This window comes from Pseudophryne corroboree, chromosome 4 (assembly GCF_028390025.1).
Source record: "Pseudophryne corroboree isolate aPseCor3 chromosome 4, aPseCor3.hap2, whole genome shotgun sequence".
Taxonomy (NCBI): Eukaryota; Metazoa; Chordata; class Amphibia; order Anura; family Myobatrachidae; genus Pseudophryne; species Pseudophryne corroboree.
In genome coordinates this window covers 31,757,705-31,773,933 of record NC_086447.1, presented here as the reverse complement: position 1 = coordinate 31,773,933, position 16,229 = coordinate 31,757,705, and the positions used below count along the sequence as shown (strand labels likewise).

Sequence of the window (16,229 nt, the reverse complement as noted above, 5' to 3'; positions counted from 1 at the left end):
TATGACGCACAGACGCGCAGTGTACGAGGACACATCTGTGAGTAGCCTGTTCCGCTGTCTGTGTCCCTGTATTACATTCACAGATGGATACAGCTCCTGTCAGCAGGTCGTAGCTAGTCTGGACCTAACGTGTCCTGTACCTTGGTGAATTGCACCTCGCTGACGCTGGAGTGTTGTGCTTCCAGTATTATTGTGGGGAATGTTGCATGTTGTGTGCCACCATTGCTGCGTTCTCCGGGGTCCTCAGTTTGGCGTTACCGGAGCGGTGGCTAGGCTCGGCTACAGGCCTGGCTACTGCATGAGGAGGGTAATTGGGCTGATTGTCTGTTGTATAACACTTATTGTGTGGTGCCAGCCTATTGCTTACACAGTCTTAACTACCGTTGAGCAGGGATACCGAAGCCGGTTACGTGGAGGGTTGGGCTGGGAGACCGGTCTGCGTCAGAGGCCCGTGCCGAGGCTGCCTTTCCAGGCTGGGGACCCATATTACGTCAGCAAGAGGAAGAGAGATGAGTGGCTGGCCAGATGGAAGAAGGAGGTAAGGGCATGGCATACGTTTCCCTATAACTGTATTGTGTATGTTCTGACGAAGCTCCCAGCCGAGCGCCACGGGCCTTGTCTGGTAGACCACACGCTCCGGTCACAGTTTACAGGGGTGTAATCTGGATGGAGTCATCATGGAATTATAGGGGGAGGGGTAGATGGTGACTGAGGGGTCACACAGGTGAAACATCCTGACACCAGGTTACAGCCCAAATGTCCTGCGCCCCCCCTTCCCCTTCCCCCCAGGTCATTGTGCTGAGATAACCTCTATATACTGTATTATACAGCTGAGGTGTGTATGAGACGTCCCCTATATAGAATACATTATACAGCTGAGGTGTATATGAGACACCCTGTATATAGTACATTATACAACTGAGGTGTGTATGGGACGTCCCCTATATATAATACATTATACGGCTGAGGTGTATATGAGACACCCTGTATATAGTACATTATACAACTGAGGTGTGTATGGGACGTCCCCTATATATAATACATTATACGGCTGAGGTGTATATGAGACACCCTGTATATGATACATTATACAACTGAGGTGTGTATGGGACGTCCCCTATATATAATACATTATACGGCTGAGGTGTATATGAGACACCCTGTATATAATACATTATACAACTGAGGTGTGTATGAGATGTCCTGTATATATAATACATTATACAGCTGAGGTGTGTATGAGACGTCTTCTATATATAATACATTATACAGCTGAGGTGTGTATGGGACGTCATCTATATATAATACATTATACAGCTGAGGTGTGTATGAGACGTCCTGTATATAATACATTATACAACTGAGGTGTGTATGAGATGTCCTGTATATATAATACATTATACAGCTGAGGTGTGTATGTGGCGTCCTGTCTATATAATACATTATACAGCTGAGGTGTGTATGGGACGTCATCTATATATAATACATTATACAGCTGAGGTGTGTATGGGACGTCCCCTATATATAATACATTATAAAGCTAAGGTGTGTATGAGACGTCATCTATATATAATACATTATACAGCTGAGGTGTGTATGAGATGTCCTGTATATATAATACATTATAAAGCTAAGGTGTGTATGAGACGTCCTGTATATATAATACATTATACAGCTGAGGTGTGTATGAGACGTCATCTATATATAATACATTATACAGCTGAGGTGTGTATGGGACGTCCCCTATATATAATACATTATAAAGCTAAGGTGTGTATGAGACGTCCTGTATATATAATACATTATACAGCTGAGGTGTGTATGAGATGTCCTGTATATATAATACATTATACAGCTGAGGTGTGTATGAGACGTCCTGTATATAATACATTATACAACTGAGGTGTGTATGAGATGTCCTGTATATATAATACATTATACAGCTGAGGTGTGTATGGGACGTCATCTATATATAATACATTATACAGCTGAGGTGTGTATGGGACGTCCCCTATATATAATACATTATAAAGCTAAGGTGTGTATGAGACGTCCTGTATATATGATACATTATACAGCTGAGGTGTGTATGGGACGTCTTCTATATATAATACATTATACAGCTGAGGTGTATATGAGACACCCTGTATATAGGTGTGTATGAGATGTCCTGTATATATAATACATTATACAGCTGAGGTGTGTATGGGACGTCCCCTGTATATAATACATTATACAGCTGAGGTGTGTATGGGACGTCATCTATATATAATACATTATACAGCTGAGGTGTGTATGGGACGTCCCCTATATATAATACATTATACAGCTGAGGTGTGTATGAGACATCATCTATATATAATACATTATACAGCTGAGGTGTATATGAGACACCCTGTATATAATACATTATACAGCTGAGGTGTGTATGGGACGTCATCTATATATAATACATTATACAGCTGAGGTGTATATGAGACACCCTGTATATAATACATTATACAGCTGAGGTGTGTATGGGACGTCATCTATATATAATACATTATACAGCTGAGGTGTATATGAGACACCCTGTATATAATACATTATACAGCTGAGGTGTGTATGGGACGTCATCTATATATAATACATTATACAGCTGAGGTGTGTATGGGACGTCATCTATATATAATACATTATACAGCTGAGGTGTGTATGGGACGTCATCTATATATAATACATTATACAGCTGAGGTGTGTATGGGACGTCATCTATATATAATACATTATACAGCTGAGGTGTGTATGGGACGTTATCTTTATATAATACATTATACAGCTGAGGTGTGTATGAGACGTCCCCATATATAATACATTATACAGCTGAGGTGTGTATGGGACGTCATCTATATATAATACATTGGGGGCAATTCCAAGTTGATCGCAGCAGAATTTTTTTTAGCAGTTGGGCAAAACCATGTGCACTGCAGGGGAGGCAGATATAACATGTGCAGAGAGAGATAGATTTGGGTGTGGTGAGTTCAATCGGGTGTCGTACGGTATGCCGGCGCTCGTGCACCCGGCGCCCAGCATACCGGCGCCGGGAGCCCGACTGCCGGCATACCGACAGCGTGGAGAGCGCAAAGGAGCCCCTTGCGGGCTCGCTGCGCTCGCCACGCTGCGGGCACGGTGGCGCGCTACTCGCGCCACACTATTTTATTCTCCCTCCAGGGGGGTCGTGGACCCCCACGAGGGAGAATAGTTGTCGGTATGCCGGGTGTCGGGATTCCGGCGCCGGTATACTGTGCGCCGGGATCCCGACATTCGGCATACAGAAGACCACCCGTTCAATCTGCAATCTAAATTGCAGTGTAAAAATAAAGCAGCCAGTATTTACCCTGCACATAAACAAAATAACCCACCCAAATATAACTCTCTCTGCAAATGTTATATCTGCCTCCCCTGCAGTGCACATGGTTTTGCCCAACTGCTAAAAAATGTCCTGCTGCGATCAACTCGGAATTACCCCAATTATACAGCTGAGGTGTGTATGGGACGTCCCCTATATATAATACATTATACAACTGAGGTGTGTATGGGACGTCCCCTATATATAATACATTATACAGCTGAAGCATGTATGAGACGTCCTGTATATAATACATTATACAGCTGAGGTATGTATGTGACATCCCCTATATATAATACATTATACAGCTGAGGTGTGTATGGGACGTCCCCTATATATAATACATTATACAGCTGAGGTGTGTATGGGACGTCCCCTATATATAATACATTATACAGCTGAGGTGTGTATGGGACGCCCCCTATATATAAAACATTTTACAGGTGAAGCGTGTATGAGACGTCCTGTATATAATACATTATACAGCTGAGGTGTGTATGGGACGTCCCCTATATATAATACATTATACAGCTGAGGTGTGTATGGAACGTCATCTATAAATAATATATTATACAGCTGAGGTGTGTATGGGACGTCATCTATATATATAATATATAATACAGCTGAGGTGTGTATGGGACGTCATCTATATATAATACATTATACAGCTGAGGTGTGTATGAGACGTCCTATATATATAATACATTATACAGCTGAGGTGTGTATGGGATGTCATATATATATATATATATATATATATATATAATACATTATACAGCTGAAGTGTGTATGTGACGTCCCCTGTATATAATACACTATACAGCTGGGGTGTGTATGCTACGTCCCATATATATAATATATTATACAGCTGAGGTGTGTATGGGACGTCCATTATATATAATACATTATACAGCTGAGGTGTATAGGACGTCATCTATATATAATACATTATACAGCTGAGGTGTGTATGGGACGTCATCTATATATAATATATAATACAGCTGAGATGTGTATGAGACGTCCTGTATATATAATACATTATACAGCTGAGGTGTGTATGGGATGTCATATATATATATATATATAATACATTATACAGCTGAGGTGTGTATGCTACGTCCCCTATATATAATATATTATACAGCTGAGGTGTATGGGACGTCCCCTATATATGATACATTATACACCTGAGGTGTGTATGGGACGCCCCCTATATATAATACGTTATACAGCTGAGGTGTGTATGGGACGTCATCTATATATAATACATTATACAACTGAGGTGTTTATGGGACATCATCTATAAATAATGTATTATACAGCTGAGGTGTGTATGGGACATCCTCTATATATAATACATTATACAGCTGAGGTGTGTATGGGACGTCCCTTATACATAATACATTACACATCTGAGGTGTGTATGAGACACCCTGTATATAATATATTATACAGCTGAGGTGTGTATGGGACGTCATCTATACATAATACATTATACAGCTGAGGTGTGTATGGGACGTCATCTATACATAATACATTATACAGCTGAGGTGTGTATGAGACACCCTGTATATAATACATTATACAGCTGAGGTATGTATGTGACATCCCCTATATATAATACATTCTACAGCTGAGGTGTGTATGGGACGTCATCTATACATAATACATTAAACAGCTGAGGTGTGTATGAGACACCCTGTATATAATACATTATACAGCTGAGGTGTGTATGTGACATCCCCTATATATAATACATTATACAGCTGAGGTGTGTATGGGACGTCCTGTATATAATACATTATACAGCTGAGGTGTGTATGGGATGCCCCCTATATATAATACATGATACAGCTGAGGTGTGTATGGGATGCCCCCTATATATAATACATTATACGGCTGAGGTGTGTATGGGATGCCCCCTATATATAATACATTATACGGCTGAGGTGTGTATGGGATGCCCCCTATATATAATACATTATACAGCTGGGGTGTGTATGAGACGTCCTGTATAGATAATACATTATACAGCTGAAGTGTGTATGGGACGTCCTGTATATATAATACATTATACAGCTGAGGTGTGTATGGGGCGTCCTGTATATATAATACATTATACAGCTGAGGTGTGTATGGGACGTCCTGTATATATAATACATTATACAGCTGAGGTGTGTATGTGGCGTCCTGTCTATATAATACATTATACAGCTGAGGTGTGTATGGGATGCCCCCTATATATAATACTTTATACAGCTGAGGTGTGTATGAGACGTCCTGTATATACAATACAGTATACAGCTGAGGTGTGTATGGGATGCCCCCTATATATAATATGTTATACAGCTGAGTTGTGTATGGGGCGTCCTGTATATATACGGGGTTGGCTGTGGGTGTATCTTGGGGGCAGGCAGTGAGAACTGTGAGGTAGGGGGCGGGGCCTCGCTGTAGCGCAGTCGCTAGACGCACGGTCTTGGAGCATTATATAATGGGTGCTGATCACAGAGGTGTTTGGGGATCGTTGTTATGTAATTGTGTATGTCAGTGATTAGGGTGAATAGGTAACAGAAGCGTTAGTACATCTCATGTCTTGCGTCTCTGTGTGGCTTATATTAGGTTATTACGTAAAATTATGTAAAAGTGGTTTATCATGTATCTTTATCAGTGCACAGACCTGCACGTCTCCTGTGTGTATATGTGTCTGTATACTGTATGTATGTATGTATGTATGTATGTATGTATGTATGTATGTATGTATAATTAGCAGTGAGGTTATTGCAGCCCTCTGCCTACGCCGTGGTGCGACCTATGCATGATGTAACAGCCGCCTCCTCCCAGGGATTGCTCTGTAGACACGGGCGCCCTGCTGCAGGTGCTGCCTGGCTGTGCTGCACGTCTCCTGTGTGTATATGTATACTGTGTGTATATGAGCAGTGAGGTTATTACAGCCCCCTGCCTGGCTGTGCTGCACGTCTCCTGTGTGTATATGTATACTTTGTGTATATGATCAGTGAGGTTATTACAGCCCCTGCCTGGCTGTGCTGCACTTCTCCTGTGTGTATATGTGTGTGTATATGTGTGTATATGAGCAGTGAGGTTATTACAGCCCCCTGCCTGGCTGTGCTGCCCGTCTCCTGTGTGTATATGTGTGTGTATATGAGCAGTGAGGTTATTACAGTCCCCTGCCTGGCTGCTGCACGTCTCCTGTGTGTATATGTGTGTGTATACTGTGTGTATATGAGCAGTGAGGTTATTACAGCCCCCTGCCTGGCTGTGCTGCACGTCTCCTGTGTGTATATGTATACTTTGTGTATATGATCAGTGAGGTTATTACAGCCCCTGCCTGGCTGTGCTGCACGTCTCCTGTGTGCATATGTGTGTGTATATGAGCAGTGAGGTTATTACAGCCCCCTGCCTGGCTGTGCTGCACGTCTCCTGTGTGTATATGTGTGTGTATACTGTGTGTATATGAGCAGTGAGGTTAATACAGCCCCTCTGCCTGGCTGTGCAGCACGTCTCCTTTGTGTATATGTGTGTGTATACTGTGTGTATATGAGCAGTGAGGTTATTACAGCCCCCTGACTGGCTGTGCTGCACGTCTTCTGTGTGTATATATGTTTGTATATGAGCAGTGAGGTTATTACAGCCCCCTGCCTGGCTGTGCTGCACGTCTCCTGTGTGTATATGTGTGTGTATACCGTGTGTATATGAGCAGTGAGGTTATTACAGCCCCCTGACTGGCTGTGCTGCACGTCTTCTGTGTGTATATATGTTTGTATATGAGCAGTGAGGTTATTACAGCCCCCTGCCTGGCTGTGCTGCACGTCTCCTGTGTGTATATGTGTGTGTATACTGTGTGTATATGAGCAGTGAGGTTATTACAGCCCCCTGACTGGCTGTGCTGCACGTCTTCTGTGTGTATATATGTTTGTATATGAGCAGTGAGGTTATTACAGCCCCCTGCCTGGCTGTGCTGCACGTCTCCTGTGTGTATATGTGTGTGTATACTGTGTGTATATGAGCAGTGAGGTTATTACAGCCCCCTGACTGGCTGTGCTGCACGTCTTCTGTGTGTATATATGTTTGTATATGAGCAGTGAGGTTATTACAGCCCCCTGCCTGGCTGTGCTGCACGTCTCCTGTGTGTATATGTGTGTGTATACTGTGTGTATATGAGCAGTGAGGTTATTACAGCCCCCTGACTGGCTGTGCTGCACGTCTTCTGTGTGTATATATGTTTGTATATGAGCAGTGAGGTTATTACAGCCCCCTGCCTGGCTGTGCTGCACATCTCCTCTGTGTATATGTGTGTGTATACTGTGTGTATATGAGCAGTGAGGTTATTACAGCCCCCTGCCTGGCTGTGCTGCACGTCTCCTGTGTATATATGTGTGTGTGTGTATATGTGTGTATATGAGCAGTGAGGTTATTGCAGCCCCCTGCCTGGCTGTGCTGCACATCTCCTGTGTGTGTGTGTGTGTGTGTGTGTGTGTGTGTATACTGTGTGTATATGTGTGTATATGAGCAGTGAGGTTATTACAGCCCCCTGCCTGGCTGTGCTGCACGTCTCCTGTGTGTATATATGTGTGTATGTGTGTGTATACTGTGTGTATATGAGTAGTGAGGTTATTACAGCCCCCTGCCTGGCTGTGCTGCACGTCTCCTGTGTGTATATGTGTGTATACTGTGTGTATATGAGCAATGAGGTTATTACAGCCCCCTGCCTGGCTGTGCTGCACGTCTCCTGTGTGTATATATGTGTGTATGTGTGTGTATACTGTGTGTATATGAGTAGTGAGGTTATTACAGCCCCCTGCCTGGCTGTGCTGCACGTCTCCTGTGTGTATATGTGTGTGTATATGTGTGTATACTGTGTGTGTATATGAGCAGTGAGGTTATTACAGCCTCCTGTCTGGCTGTGCTGCACGTCTCCTGTGTGTATATATGTGTGTATATGTGTGTATACTGTGTGTATATGAGCATTGAGGTTATTACAGCCCCCTGCCTGGCTGTGCTGCACGTCTCCTGTGTGTATATATGTGTTTATATGTGTGTATACTGTGTGTGTATATGAGCAGTGAGGTTATTACAGCCCCCTGCCTGGCTGTGCTGCACGTCTCCTGTGGAGAGTAATTACAGTTAGCTTTGGGTTTCTTCACGTTCTGCTCCGTAGCTGGGACTTAACCCCTTCCCTCCCTGTGCTGCCAGCGACTGCGCTCTCTGTCACGGCTGGCTGGGGACGTCTGAGCCCAATGGGGAATCTCCATGATATTGGTTATGCAGACACATCGCTCCCATCTCCATAGCAACCAGCAGCCAAGTCTTTTTATAGAACTCTCTGCCTGCATCGGCCCTGCTGGGTACAGCCAGGTGATGTGTAATGTCATTGGCTGGAATTGTTTAACCCTTTGTCTTTCATTCAGTTTATCCACATGGCAGCCATATTGGTTCATGGAATGTCTCCCTAACTACGCAGCATATTATAAAATGCTGTAACTGCAAAGTGTCCTTCTCTCATTGCGTCAGCTCCCACCGAGACCATGTAGATGGTGACACACACGTATCTTTGTGTATGTATATATATATGTGTGTATATATATATATATATATATATATACACACACATAAGAGATGACAGTAGCGTTCTTTGCATTCAGCGCTTTGTTTATTCCACTTTTTTTCCAAGATATAATTATACTGTTCTTGGTTCTTAGTCCCCCAATGGTTGGTTACGCCCCCTGCGACATGGTTACACTGTGGGGTCGGTATGTCCTGGTTACAGCATCATCAGCACTTGGTCCACGTCACTGCCCTAGGTGTGCGGTAGTAGAATCAGGAAGAGGATACCACAAGTCCCGCAATGGTTGGTGACACCCCCTGCGAGTGCAGTGCCTGATGCTGGATGTTATGCCGAGGCTGCACGGCTGGAGGTTATGTAGAGGATACGGAGGCTGAAGGCTGGATGTTATACAGGATACGGAGGCTATATGTTGGATGTTATGCGGAGGCTGAAGGCTGGATGTTATACAGGATACCGAGGCTATATGGATGTTATGCGGAGGCTGAAGGCTGGATGTTATACAAGATACGGAGGCTATATGCTGGATGTTATGCGGAGGCTGAAGGCTGGATGTTATACAGGATACGGAGGCTATTTGGATGTTATGCGGAGGCTGCACGGCTGAAGGCAGGATGTTTTACTGGATACAGAGGCTATATGGATGTTATGTGGAGGCTGCACGGCTGAAGGCTGGATATTATACAGGATACGGAGTCTTTATGGCTGTTATGTGGACGCTGCACGGCTGAAGGCTGGATGTTATACAGGATACGGAGGCTATATGCTGGATGTTATGTGGGGGTTGCAAGGCTGAAGACTGGATGTTATACACAGGATATGGAGGCTATATGCTGGGTGTTATGCGGAGGCTGCACGGCTGAATGCTGGATGTTATGTACAGGATATAAAGGTTATATGCTGGATGTTATGTGGAGGCTGCACGGCTGAAGGCTTGATGTTATACAGTATACGGAGGCTATATGCTGGATTCTATAATGAGGCTGAAGGCTGGATGTTATACAGGATATGGAGGCTATATGCCGGATGTTATGTGGAAGCTGCACGGCTGAAGGCTGGATGTTATACAGGATACGGAGGCTATATGGATGTTATGTGGAGGCTGCACGGCTGAAGGCTGGATGTTATACAGGATACGGAGGCTATATTGATGTTATGTGGAGGCTGCACGGCTGAAGGCTGGATGTTACACAGGATACGGAGGCTATATGGATGTTATGTGGAGGCTGCACGGCTGAAGGCTGGATGTTACACAGAGGATATGGAGGCTATATGCTGGATGTTATGCGGAGGCTGCACGGCTGAAGGCTGGATGTTATACAGGATACGGAGGCTATATGGATGTTGGCCCTCATTCCGAGTTGTTCGCTCGCTAGCTGCTTTTAGCAGCATTGCACACGCTAAGCCGCCGCCCTCTGGGAGTGTATCTTAGCATAGCAGAATTGCGAACGAAAGATTAGCAGAATTGCGAATAGAAATTTCTTAGCAGTTTCTGAGTAGCTCCAGACTTACTCAGCCATTGCGATCAGTTCAGTCAGTTTCGTTCCTGGTCTACGGAGGCTATATGCTAGATGTTATGCGGAAGCTGCACGGCTGAAGGCTAGATGTTATACAGGATACGGAGGCTATATGGATGTTATGCGGAGGCTGCACGGCTGAAGGATGTTATACAGGATACGGAGGCTATATGCTGGATGTTATGTGGAAGCTGCACGGCTGAAGGCTGGATGTTATACAGGATACGGAGGCTATATGCTGGATGTTATGCGGAGGCTGCACGGCTGAAGGCTGGATGTTATACAGGATACGGAGGCTATATGCTGGATGTTATGTGGAGGCTGCAAGGCTGAAGACTGGATGTTATACACAGGATATGGAGGCTATATGCTGGATGTTATGTGGAGGCTGCAAGGCTGAAGGCTGGATGTTATACACAGGATATGGAGGCTATATGCTGGGTGTTATGCGGAGGCTGCACGGCTGAAGGCTGGATGTTATACGGGATACGGAGGCTATATGGATGTTATGCAGAGGCTGCACGGCTGAAGGCTGGATGTTATACAGGATACGGAGGCTATATGCTGGATGTTATGCGGAAGCTGCACGGCTGAAGGCTGGATGTTATACAGGATACGGAGGCTATATGGATGTTATGCGGAGGCTGCACTGCTGAAGGCTGGATGTTATACAGGATACGGAGGCTATATGGATGTTATGCGGAGGCTGCACGGCTGAAGGATGGATGTTATACAGGATACGGAGGCTATATGGATGTTATGCGGAGGCTGCACGGCTGAAGGTTGGATGTTATATACAGGATACGGAGGCTATATGCTTGATGTTATGCGGAGGCTGCACGGCTGAAGGCTGGATGTTATACAGGATACGGAGGCTATATGCTGGATGTTATGCGAAAGCTGCACGGCTGAAGGCTGGATGTTATACAGGATACGGAGGCTATATGGATGTTATGCGGAGGCTGCACGGTTGAAGGCTGGATGTTATATACAGGATACGGAGGCTATATGCTGGATGTTATGCGGAGGCTGCACGGCTGAAGGCTGGATGTTATACACAGGATACGGAGGCTATATGCTGGATGTTTTGTGGAGGCTGCATGGCTGAAGGCTGGATGTTATACACAGGATACGGAGGCTATATGCTGGATGTTATGCGGAAGCTGCACGGCTGAAGGCTGGATGTTATACAGGATACGGAGGCTATATGGATGTTATGCGGAGGCTGCACTGCTGAAGGCTGGATGTTATACAGGATACGGAGGCTATATGGATGTTATGCGGAGGCTGCACGGCTGAAGGATGGATGTTATACAGGATACGGAGGCTATATGGATGTTATGCGGAGGCTGCACGGCTGAAGGTTGGATGTTATATACAGGATACGGAGGCTATATGCTTGATGTTATGCGGAGGCTGCACGGCTGAAGGCTGGATGTTATACAGGATACGGAGGCTATATGCTGGATGTTATGCGAAAGCTGCACGGCTGAAGGCTGGATGTTATACAGGATACGGAGGCTATATGGATGTTATGCGGAGGCTGCACGGTTGAAGGCTGGATGTTATATACAGGATACGGAGGCTATATGCTGGATGTTATGCGGAGGCTGCACGGCTGAAGGCTGGATGTTATACACAGGATACGGAGGCTATATGCTGGATGTTTTGTGGAGGCTGCATGGCTGAAGGCTGGATGTTATACACAGGATACGGAGGCTATATGCTGGATGTTATGCGGAAGCTGCACGGCTGAAGGCTGGATGTTATACAGGATACGGAGGCTATATGGATGTTATGCAGAGGCTGCACGGCTGAAGGCTGGATGTTATACACAGGATACGGAGGCTATATGCTGGATGTTATGCGGAAGCTGCACGGCTGAAGGCTGGATGTTATACAGGATACGGAGGCTATATGGATGTTATGCAGAGGCTGCACGGCTGAAGGCTGGATGTTATATACAGGATACGGAGGCTATATGCTGGATGTTATGCGGAGGCTGCACGGCTGAAGGCTGGATGTTATACACAGGATACGGAGGCTATATGCTGGATGTTATGTGGATGCTGCATGGCTGGAGGCTGGATGTTATATACAGGATACGGAGGTTATATACTGGATGTTATGCGGAGGCTGCACGGCTGAAGGCTGGATGTTATGCACATGATATAGAGGTTATATGCTGGATGTTATGTGGAGGCTGAAGGCTGGATGTTATACACAGGATACGGAGGTTATATGCTGGATGTTATGCGGAGGCTGAAGGCTGGATGTTATGCACAGGATATAGAGGTTATATGCTGGATGTTATGCGGAGGCTGAAGGCTGGATGTTATGCACAGGATACGGAGGCTATATGCTGGATGTTATAATGAGGCTGAAGGCTGGCTGTTATACCGGATATGGAGGTTATATGCTGGATGTTATAATGAGGCTGAAGGCTGGATGTTATACAAGATACGGAGGCTATATGCTGGATGTTATGCAGAGGCTGCACGGCTGAAGGCTGGATGTTATACAGGATACGGAGGCTATATGCTGGATGTTATGCTGAGGCTGCACGGCTGAAGGCTGGATGTTATACACAGGATATGGAGGCTATATGCTGGATGTTATGCGGAGGCTGCACGGCTGAAGGCTGGATGTTATACAGGATACGGAGGCTATATGCTGGATGTTATGCGGAGGCTGCACGGCTGAAGGCTGGATGTTATACACAGGATATGGAGGCTGTATGCTGGATGTTATGCGGAGGCTGCACGGCTGAAGGATGGAGGTTATATGCTGGATGTTATGTGGAGGCTGCGTGGCTGAAGGCTGGATGTTATACACAGGATGTGGAGGTTATATGCTGGATGTTAATGTGGAGGCTGCACGGCTGAAGGCTGGATGTTATACAGGATACGGAGGCTACAGTATATGCTGGATGTTATGTGGAGGTTGAAGGCTGGATGTTATATACAGGATACGGAGGTTTTATGCTGGATGTTATGCGGAGGCTGCACAGCTGAAAGCTGGATGTTATATACAGGATATGGAGGTTGTATGCTGGATGTTAATGTGGAGGCTGCACGGCTGAAGGCTGGATGTTATACAGGATACGGAGGCTACAGTATATGCTGGATGTTATGTGGAGGTTGAAGGCTGGATGTTATATACAGGATACGGAGGTTTTATGCTGGATGTTATGCGGAGGCTGTACAGCTGAAAGCTGGATGTTATATACAGGATATGGAGGTTGTATGCTGGATGTTAATGTGGAGGCTGCACAGCTGAAGGCTGGATGTTAAACACCAGATATGGAGGCTATATGCTGGATGTTATATACAGGATATGGAGGCTATATGCTGGATGTTATGCACCTGTTAGCGGTGTGATGTGACTGAAACGCTCTAATTAGAAGTGATGACTGACATACTTTTGCCCGTCTTGTGTGTATATAAAATATTAGACCTGTAACCGCATAGCGATATGAGAAGCGTTGTGTTATCTCCTGATAGTAAATAGCCCTGGTCTCTCTGTACCGGGAGTGGTAGGAAAGTGAGATTACAGCCAGGACTCTCAGATCCTTATTGCAGTGGTAGAGAAGGCCCATGAGAGGGGTTTGGGGGGAGGGGTGTTACCCTATGCTATAGATTTAGGTAATGAGCCCTGGGCCCTGAGACAGGAATCCCCTCTCTGTCCATATCCTCCTGCAGCCTGTAACACACTCTGGGGCCTTGTTAATGGCTTTCACCAGTTAAGTGAACGTCTCCCACTGGGGCCTGTTAATAGGCTGCAGGGAGGGGTCCCGATCCCCCCCTTCCCATCAAAGACTTGTGAAGAGCTGATCCGGCGTTGGACACTGGGAGCTGGGACATGTGTGGCGCGCACGCAGGCTGCAGCATGGCACGGTGAGGAGAAGCCTGTCCGTCGTACTGGAAGTGCCAGCGGATATCACCCCAGCCTCCATACAAGCCCAGCAAGTAGGTGGGTGAGTGAGGTTACAGTCACACGTCGCTCAGTGACACTGGGGTCTATTCGTGAAGCAGTGATAAGTGTGGGGAAGTGAGTCAGTGGAGAAGTTGCCCACGGCAACCAATCAGCATTGTAGTATTATTTGTAGTTTTCATACTATACAATTGTACGGAGCAGCTGATTGGTCGCCATGGGCAACTTCATGGACCCCTAGGTCCCCTATATGTCTACAGCAGGCATGTCCAAACTGCGGCCCTCCAGCTGTTGAGAAACTACACATCCCAGCATGCCCTGACACAGCTTTAGCATTCTCTGACAGCAAAACTGTGTCAGGGCATGCTGGGATATGTAGTTTCACAACAGCTGGAGGGCCGCAGTTTGGACATGCCTGGTCTACAGACACCTAATGTGTGCCTTGGGAGTGTGGGAGAGAACAGCATGTCCGTAAAAGATCCACACAAAGAAGGGGAGCACATACAAACTCCACACATACACAACTTACTATGCCACTATTACAATATTAGATATTTACGTGTCTCCATATGGGGATTTCCTAAAATGTGCCGGTTTTTAAGATCTGGCTGCAAAGACGCTTTGCTGGAAACTGCGCTCTCATGTGTCAGCATCGTTGGTCCTTTTCCCACAGGTATCAGCGCAAGACAGACGCTTCATCTGCAGGTCATGTGACCGTCACGGCGGCGCTGTACCCACCTAAGCGCGCTGCTAGTACACTAGAGACGCGCAGTGCATCAGTAGCATGTGGAAAACGTATTGCACACGCAGGCCTGGCGCGCTCATCGGCTGTCACCCGTATCTCAGCGCATGTAAGCGACGGAGCCCCACCTGTCACTCACATGTATGACGTCTGTGTCGGCAGACAGCTGTGGTCTGTGTGGGCTCCAATAGGAAGACGGCGGAATGTACCATGGCATGCGAGGAAGAGCTATTTCATACTACGGCGTGTGACAACCAGGGTAAACATTGGCTTTGACCATCGGTTCATAACCTCACTCTTGGCCGGCGCCCAGTGAGACTGTGACTCAGCGCCGTGACCTCTGCTTTGGTTTTGAATTAATCGTGTATTTCCTTTTACTCATTTTGAAGTTCTGTTTTTTGTTATAAAGTGCTTCCAACATACCAGGGACGAGCGCCGGGATTCACAACTCTTGTAGTAAATATTTGGTTTGTTCCTCATTTGGCTGCGAAGTCTCTCAGATTCCAGCTGCAGAAGTTGGGCCTTCAGTGTTGTCAGTCCTGCCGCTACCGTGTCTCTGTATCTAGCTGCCTGCTCATCGCGGCCTGCTACACCCAAAGGGTAGGGATGGGAGGCGGCCAAGCCTAAGTCCTGCACAGTAAGGGTGTGCCGCCCGCTGCACCTGAAGGGTAGGGATGGGACGCCAAGCCTAAGTCCTGCACAGTAAGGGTGTGCCGCCCGCTGCACCTGAAGGGTCCTGTACATCCTGTACAGTAATGGTGTGCCGCCTTCTACACCTGAAGGGTAGGGATGGGACGCCAAGCCTAAGTCCTGTACAGTAAGGGTGTGCCGCCTTCTACACCTGAAGGGTAGGGATGGGACGCCAAGCCTAAGTCCTGTACAGTAAGGGTGTGCCGCCTTCTACACCTGAAGGGTAGGGATGGGACGCCAAGCCTAAGTCCTGTACAGTAAGGGTGTGCCGCCTTCTACACCTGAAGGGTAGGGATGGGACGCCAAGCCTAAGTCCTGTACAGTAAGGGTGTGCCGCCTTCTACACCTGAAGGGTAGGGATGGGACGCCAAGCCTAAG

At 46.3% G+C, this 16,229-nt stretch overlaps 1 protein-coding gene across 5 annotated transcripts in view; it reads left to right on the top strand.

Moving 5' to 3' along the window:
- The window catches only part of DNMT3A (DNA methyltransferase 3 alpha), a 340,200-nt gene that overhangs the window by 197,714 nt on the left and 126,257 nt on the right, over positions 1 to 16,229 (top strand). For 4 of the 5 annotated variants that reach the window (XM_063914960.1, XM_063914958.1, XM_063914959.1 and 1 more), the window contains exon 6: positions 392 to 538. The exons of the other annotated variant lie outside the window; for it this stretch is intronic. In XM_063914960.1, the coding sequence (XP_063771030.1) occupies positions 392 to 538 (147 nt within the window). The remainder of the gene's footprint in view (positions 1 to 391; positions 539 to 16,229) is intronic. 5 annotated transcript variants of the gene reach the window in all.